Raw genomic sequence first — 8406 nt, 5'->3', positions numbered from 1 at the left:
GATAGAAGAATAACCAGAATGGCAAAGGCTCACCCATTGATCAGCTCCAAGATGATCAAAGACAGTCTGGAGTTACCTGTAAGTGCTGTGACAGTTAGAAGATGCCTGTGTGAGGCTAATTTATTTGCAAGAATCCCCCGCAAAGTCCCTCTGTTAAATAAAAGACGTGCAGAAGAGGTTACAATTTGCCAAAGAACACATCAACTGGCCTAAAGAGAAATGGAGGAATATTTTGTGGACTGATGAGAGTAAAATTGTTCTTTTTGGGTCCAAGGGCCGCAGACAGTTTGTGAGATGACCCCCAAACTCTGAATTCAAGCCACAGTTCACAGTGAAGACAGTGAAGCATGGTGGTGCAAGCATCATGATATGGGCATGTTTCTCCTACTATGGTGTTGGGCCTATATATCGCATATCAGGTATCATGGATCAGTTTGGATATGTCAAAATACTTGAAGAGGTCATGTTGCCTTATGCTGAAGAGGACATGCCCTTGAAATGGGTGTTTCAACAAGACAATGACCCCAAGCACACTAGTAAACAAGCAAAATCTTGGTTCCAAACCAACAAAATTAATGCCTCACAGATGTGAAGAAATCATGAAAAACTGTGGTTATACAACTAAATACTAGCTTAGTGAGTCACAGGATTGCTAAAAAAGCAGTTTAAACATAATAGTTTTGAGTTTGTAGTGTCAACAACAGATGCTACTATTGTGAACACCCCCTTTTCTACTTTTTTTTTTACTAATAGCCCAATTTCATAGCCTTAACAGTGTGCATATCATGAATGTTTGGTCTTGTTGGATTTGTGAGAATCTACTGAATCTACTGGTACCGTGTTTCCCATGTAACAATAAGAAATATACTCAAAACCTGGATTAATCTTTTTAGTCACATAGCACTACTATTATTCTGAACACTACTGTATGTCTTGGACTTTACATCATTTATGAAAAAAATACAAATAATATGGTACTCTGTGGTAAATCTGTGTGGAGTAGATAGTTCTCAAAAAAATGAGTGACTGTGCAAGAAGAGTGAGGAAAGCCACCAAGACAACCCAGGAATTATATTCTGCTTTGTCTGTGATTGGAGAAATTGCACATAGTGCATGTTTTGCATTGTGTATTCTACAGCTTCATGGTATAGAGGAGGATTAAAAAAAAGACCTGAAAGTTCAGCTTCAATTTGCCAGAAAGTACATCTGAGATGCAAGCCTAGATTTGATGTTTTGGTGAAAGAAAATGAATGAGGTACTCAAGTAAATAGTAATAATAAATAGTAATTGTCCTGTGCGAAAGAAATGACTTAAAAAGTGGTTTGCAGGGGGTAGTAATAGCTGGAGAAGTGACATGAAGTCTTACATCATGTCAGACAGCTTTAAGCTGAGTCGGAGTTACAACAATGTAATGCTCTAAAGTCTGTACATACACCATTGTTGTAAATCAATGTATCAGCCTTGTGTGCAAATTTAAAAATGAATAAAGACGTTGATATTGAATATCCTGGCAAAATGTAAATGATTAAAAATAATGCTCTATGTTTTGTAGCATTGCAGTGTGCTGCTGCGTTTACTGTACATTCATGTGTCATAAGCACTACATCATCATGAACACCAATACTCCTGGTCATGCTTTGTATTATTCCTTTTGTCTCCTTCAGGTTTTTAGTTTTTTTCACAGCCGAACTCAGTCAGCCCATAATGGTTCGTCCAGTTGGCCTGAAATAATAACAGTAAATTAGGAGATGATGGTTAACAGTCAGTCGATGACGTAATAATCAACAACCCTTTGGTAAAATATGGACAAATCAAAACTAAATGATCAGAAATTTACAGTTTCATTCAATATATTTTGATTAGTGATGAGAAACTTAAGTTGAGAAATAAACAAAAAAAAAAAAAAAACACTAGTGTGTTGCCCGTGGGGATCCATGGGCTCTAGACTGGGTAGTGTTTATAAAATATGTAGCTGATATTTTTCAAGGGTGGTAATAAATTGTGCAAAGTTTCTATGGTAAATTGGAGTGTGAGTACAGAGCGTTTTTAGAACCTTAGACCTCAACAGTTTTTAGAACTCACCCTTTTTATTTCTTGTTAATTATAGAATTGTTTAATGTTAATTTACTGTCTTAATGTATTTAGAAATTGTTTAGGTTCTTGTTATCATATACACACTATTATTATTATTAACTTTATTTATAAAGCACTTAAACAGCCACAGCTAAAACAAAGTGCTGTATATGGGGGCCATAAAAAAACAACCATACAATAAAAACAGCAGTGAACAACTAAAAACAACTAAAACAGAGCGAAGTCTCATGCTCTGTTAAGTCAGTGAATAAAAGTAGTTTTAAAGATTGGTTTTAAATACAGACAGTATTCATTACATACAGACATTATTATCAGTATTATTTTATTTCATTATTACTTATTTTTTGTCATTTGATTTTTAAATTGACCACAGTGGAAATAAGTGTTTTCACTTTCTTGTGTCATCCATGTATTTTTAACATGTTTACAATTATATTATGTACTTACATTGAATTTAATAAAATCATGCACGCACACTTTTAATATATAGATGATTTGCTGCCCCCTGCTGGAATGGAGTGCGAGACTAGAATGTAATTATCAACGTCCATTGTTCAGTGTTGTTAGCTAATATCTGTAGTTTCTCCAAAAATATTAGTCCTATCAACATTCTGTTTTGGTGGCGTTTGCCCTTGACCCAAACTACATAATCATACCAAAAGGCAAATGTCAGCTCTCCCCAGTTTGTCCATGATTGAAGTTGCATGCATGCACACAGATCCTTTTGACTTTTCTGCATTCTGCCGCAAGCAGGTGCTTTTATTTTTACACACCAACAGAGACAGTGGTGGAAGACATCAAATGCAGTACACTTCTCACTCATGGTAATGGCAACATGACACTTAACTAAACTGACTAAAACCAACTGAACCACAAAAACAATAAATCAATTACATAAACAACACTTAAACTAACATGAACCAAAATAACATTTAAAACCGCAAAACCCCCAACTTCAATGGTCCATTGCAGCACAACATCTCTCGTGTCATGTGTTGTTAGCTAATATCGCTAATTTACCCAAAAATATTAGTCCTATCAACTTTCCATTTTTGCAAAATACATAAGCATACCAAACGGCAAACGTTAGTTCTCCCCAGTTTCTCCATGATCAAAGCCATATGCAAGCGCACACACACACACACACACACACACACACACACAGAGGCCACTTGGCTATGATAATAAAGCTGTCAAATCAAGACAACTAAATGAGCAAAAAACTTACCAGTTTTTCAGATACATTTTAATTAGTGATGAGAAACTTTCATGATTTATTGAAGGCTGGGAATAAAATCTAACATTACTCTGCCTGTGAGCGGCACGGTGGATTAGCAGTTTGCACTGTTGGATAACAGCAAAAAGATCCCCCACAGGTCCTTTCTGTGCGGAGTTGATTTGTGAACACAACAAACATGAGCATGCACAAGAATTCAGCACGAGTGTGAGTGTCACGGTGAAAATACACAGACAGCACTTTGTTGTATCTGAGTATAATCAATCAAATCATTGATACTTTCATTCCGAGCTTGTCTCTCAGGTAATCCTATGCTGCCACCTAGTGGCAGATACAGCTGCACAGTTTTGAAGAGCAGCATTTCAAGCGCTCAGCTTTTGTCCAACACAGGAAAGTCTGATGTTTCTTTCACTTTATATTTCTGCAGAATTTTCTGCAAATTTGGCTCTGTAAAATGTGTCAATGCTGCAGTTAAAGTGCATGTGTACGTTTTGTGGTAAACGCGTACACATTTTTAATTTGTAGGTGGATATGCTTTAAGTTACGGTATTTGTTAGATTTTTGGCACCCCTTATTTTAACTACATAGGTGCAAATTTGTTCAGAAATGAAGGCAAACAAAGCATTTTTGTATAATATTTCCAAATGTTTAAATTAACAGCAAAAAAATATTTTTTTGGGGGGGGGGAACTTAAAATGTTTGTGTGACAATTTTTGAAACACTTTGATGAATTTACAGTAAACATCATTTACTGTGTGACAGAATGTTCCAAAGTTCTATCACTGAAAACATCTGGTTTAGCGCCTGCCACAAATTGCAAATGTTTAGCATCTATTGGTAACATGCTCATGATGTGTTTACGCGGGATTAAAGCTTTCTGGTAACCATTAGCAATTGTTGATGTAACCACCTATGCCAAGGCTAACCATGGTTTTAAGTATGGCCCATTATCAGTTCAAGGTGCCATGTCAGTGTAACAATGACTGTTATAAACTGACACACTGGAAAACATCATTCCTACACAACTTTCATGTCAGTGCACCACCAGATAGCAGTTTCAGATCGCTCACGCTGCATAATCCTAATAAATGTTCATAAATTAACAATACTGCAATACCCTTTGCCCTACTGGGTTCTATCATAGCCCTTCAGAAAGTGCCACTGTGCAGGAACGTCTCTTACCTGTGTCCACATGTCTGGTATACAAGTCCAGTACCTGTGATTGCATGGGTCTGGCACCTGTCTGGTACCAGTAGCCACGTCAGCTGGGGATACAAGTCTCGTACCTGTAACCACATCCGTTTTGAAGCCTTATCTGTGCACACGTTCATTAGAGTATAAGAGTCTTGCACCTGTAGCCTTGTTGGCTCGGGATATGAGTCTTACACCTGTAGCCACTTCAGCTACTGATGAGTCTCATACCTGCAGCCATGTCGGCTATGGGTACCAGTCTCGTACCTCCATTTGCCTGCCAGAGTTTCAAGTCTGAAGCTGATTTTAATCGTGTGAGAATGAACTCTGAGCGCCCTCTAGCTGTACATACTTGAAGCACAATCTCCTCCAGTTAGCTGGATAAACATTTATTCACAGTGCTAGTTATTACATTACAAATATCTCTATGTTCACCTGCACACATCCATACTGGTTCATTTGGTTTTATTGCAACTAATGCTAACCGGACTTGGACGAATGTCCGCGCATCCTGTCCATCCATGTCAGCAGTAATCTGAGGATTCCTCTTCCACATAGTTGGCTGGAAATAATCCCACCTGTAAGCACAGGAACAGTGAACGTGACACAGGGATGTTTCTAAACATATGAAGTGGCTTTGTATGTGTGTGTGCCAGTGTCTCACCCGGCCGTACACTTCTCCCTTCCACCAGCCGCTCTGACCCTTCTTGGAGAGGATTTTGATGGTGTCTCCTTCCCGCAGCGACAGCTCCGAGCGATCCCTGGCTGAGAAATCATATCTGGCTCTTGCTACGCCAAAACTCCGCATGCTGCCTCCTGTCACACAGATTGCAGCACAAAAACCCAACACGTCTGCAGGTTTGCACTCCATGCGGTCACCTAATGAGGTGATTTGACCTGATAAGTGATGGCGTTGTACCTGGTGTGGTATTTGGCGTGCTGTTAGAGGAGCCACTGTGCTCTGGTTGTTTATACGGTGTATGCAGCATGGTGTCCACTTCTTTGAAACACTCCTTTAAAGAGTTCTCCTGATAAAACTGAATCATCTCCTAGCAGAGAACCGAACAGACGGATACAGATGATGATGTTTGAGATGTTGAATGTGGCAAACAGACATCATAAATCCACAGTGTAAAGAACAAGATAAAGGGGAACTCTGATTCCTATCAAAACTGCAAGAAGAAAGTGTTATTCCTCTGGCCATTGTTATGACACTGTGATCCAATAGGTGACAGCAAACTTACGACTAAACCCTTGAATGCTTTTTTGTCATTGATGCGGAACAGGCCTTCGAAAGAAGTGATCTTAATGTGTCTGATGTCCATGTTGAACCTGAGAGAGAACAGAGAGGAAGTTTGACTAAAACACTTAAACACTTTGATACCTGTATCACTGTTGGGAAAGTTCAGAGTTTGAATTTGTGACAGAAGTAAATTCAAAGTGTGCTGAAACTAGAGGGCTGCATATGGGATTGGGTCCCATGGGACCCAACGCAAATCTGGCTGGAGCGGGCAGTCAGAACTTCGCTGCAGTGAGAGTGGGCGGCTAAAAAAAAAAAAAAAAAAACTGTGGAAATGGAAGTGACAGGATGACTGAGTCAACAAAGGAGAATAGTGTAAAGTATGCAGTGTCCACACACTACTTTCTGCTTAAACAGAACATCTTTAGAACGACATAACAGGAGTGAATAGGTACACATACAGAGAGACACAGTGCAGCATGTTACCGTAGCAACACTGCATGTCCATATATGGCACAAACATGAAACTCTCTTTAAACTAAATGAAAATAACCAAATAGTAACACTATTCCTGATCAGTGCATTGAAAGACATACAGGTCAGGAAATCGAGAAAAAAAAACACCCCATGAATCTCTTTATTATTAGCCTAACTGACATGTTTTCTCCCGCAGGACGAGAGGAGAGACAAACTGAATGCATCTCTATTATTGTGTGGGCAAAACGTCTCAGCGTTTTGCGGGAGTGAGCGGGACTGGACAGGCACATTGTGGGAATGGGCGGGAGTGTAACACACACACCACAGGTGCGGGCGGGAACGGTCCAAAATTCAGCGGGAGCGGGCAGTAACGGAACAAAGAAATTAGTTCCGTGCAGGGCTCGAGCTGAAACTACAGTTAGATTCAACCGCTGACTATGGTCACAGTACAGACTTGTTGGTAAATTACACTAACCAGTGACCTAAGGCAACAACTGGATGTCTTTGGTACTAAGTGTTTTCGAAGGATCCTTGTGTACAGATGGAATGACTTTGTATCAAACGGGCTGTTACTGAGATAGACTAAGATGAGGAGTACCACTTACATTGTGAGGGAACGTCAGCTACAACATTTTGGCCATGTGGCTCGTTTCTCTGTGCATGATCCAGCACACAGGTGAGTGCTGAGGATCTCAGTGTCTAGAGAAGGCCAAGGGGACATCCATGTTTCACCTGGCTTCAGCAGATAGGTGATTATTTTAGAGAGGTTGCGAATGGACCAGTTGTCTGCCTGGGTAGTTGCCGGGGCGGTTCCACGGTGTTGGGGATGCGGTAATGCGCAGCACCAGCATATGCTCTCAGACTTGACGGCGTTATCATGTGAACATGTGGTGCAAAGAAGACCATCGCTAATGAGATCATCTTCGCTAACATTGACACGGCGTTGGCCCATTTCTGCATTTGAAAAATGAACACACCCTACTTAGGCGTGTTTCCTTTTGCTATAACAACTGCAGGGAAGCTGGGCTTAACATTTTGCATCGCCATGGAGCATATACTGATAGCTTATTCTTAGAAAAAAATTGAGAAATTGCAACCAAACTGTTAATAATGCTCCAATTTAGCCTTTTCTGGGGCCTAAGTGCACATCTTCTCTTTCATATACACTGAAAAATACAACAGGAAATGGACCAATGCTTGAGCCCTGCAAAAATCTGATTGTGGCTGTCACCTGATGTCTACGCTATTTTATATTTCACATTCTTGTTTTTCAGGCCACACATTCCAAAAAAAAAAAAGAAAAAAAGAAAAAATGGGACTGGGGCAATTTAGGGCTAGTATTGCTATATATAACACTATGTAACAAATTTTTATTTTTGTTTTGTTCCTGGGTACACAGTGTGTTTTCCTAACCTGTTATGCCTTAAATAAATAGAAAATAGCTGTTATTCCACAGAAACTTTGCTTCTGTGATCAGGACAATGATATTTTGAAATTTTTCTGTTTTCAAGAATATTCTCGATTCACCTTCACTACTGAAGGTGAATCAAGAATATTCTTGAACTGCTAGAACTGTCCAGAATTTTCTAGAAGTTTCCAGAATTATCTAGAAATTTCAAGAAACTTTTAGAACTTTCTAGAACGTAAAAACTAAATAAATAAATAAATCAAATCAAAGTTTGTGCTGAATGTAGTCATTTTTCCATAAACTTTAGACATAAGCAGTTGAAATATAACACTTAGGAGCCAGGAACAAAAACTGTGTTACATAGTGTAATTAAATGATGATTTTACGTCAAAAAGCACGTGTTTGTAATCAATGCTGCATCCATCCCCTGAATTGTCTCAAGAAAACAGGCTGTAAAAGTGATGATTTAATCCTTAATTCACAATAAATTTCCCCTGTCCTAACTTTTTTTTTTTTGCACTGTGTTGCAGGCCTTAAATGCAGGAATAGATGTAGTATATTAACTGACTGACTGCGTCTGCAAGTGATGCTCTCTGGTTATTAAATTATGCCTCATCTGATAAATTTAAAAACTCACTTGACACTGATGGCAAATTCTCCTCCGTCTTTCTGCCGCACGAGGAAGGTTCCATCAGATCGGGGCATTAGAAGGGTTTTAGCAGCATTGCGGTCCATGTTTCCTGCAAACCTTAAAGCGCA

At 39.2% G+C, this 8406-nt stretch overlaps 1 protein-coding gene across 4 annotated transcripts in view; it reads right to left on the bottom strand.

The window, feature by feature from the left end:
• Window positions 1-3530: 3530 nt before the first annotated feature.
• Window positions 3531-8406, bottom strand: part of LOC117525740 (proto-oncogene vav-like) — a 52335-nt gene continuing 47459 nt past the window's right edge. For 2 of the 4 annotated variants that reach the window (XM_034187675.1, XM_034187677.1), the window contains exons 25-29: window positions 8285-8395; window positions 5767-5854; window positions 5442-5571; window positions 5187-5338; window positions 3531-5100 (exon numbers count right to left, since the gene is read on the bottom strand). In XM_034187675.1, the coding sequence (XP_034043566.1) occupies window positions 5047-5100; window positions 5187-5338; window positions 5442-5571; window positions 5767-5854; window positions 8285-8395 (535 nt within the window). In that variant the 3' untranslated portion in view covers window positions 3531-5046. The remainder of the gene's footprint in view (window positions 5101-5186; window positions 5339-5441; window positions 5572-5766; window positions 5855-8284; window positions 8396-8406) is intronic. The other 2 variants (XM_034187674.1, XM_034187673.1) reach the window with 1 other exon arrangement.

The sequence above is a fragment of the Thalassophryne amazonica genome, chromosome 15, assembly GCF_902500255.1.
Source record: "Thalassophryne amazonica chromosome 15, fThaAma1.1, whole genome shotgun sequence".
Lineage (NCBI taxonomy): Eukaryota > Metazoa > Chordata > Actinopteri > Batrachoidiformes > Batrachoididae > Thalassophryne > Thalassophryne amazonica.
This window is presented reverse-complemented; position numbering and strand designations above follow the sequence as displayed.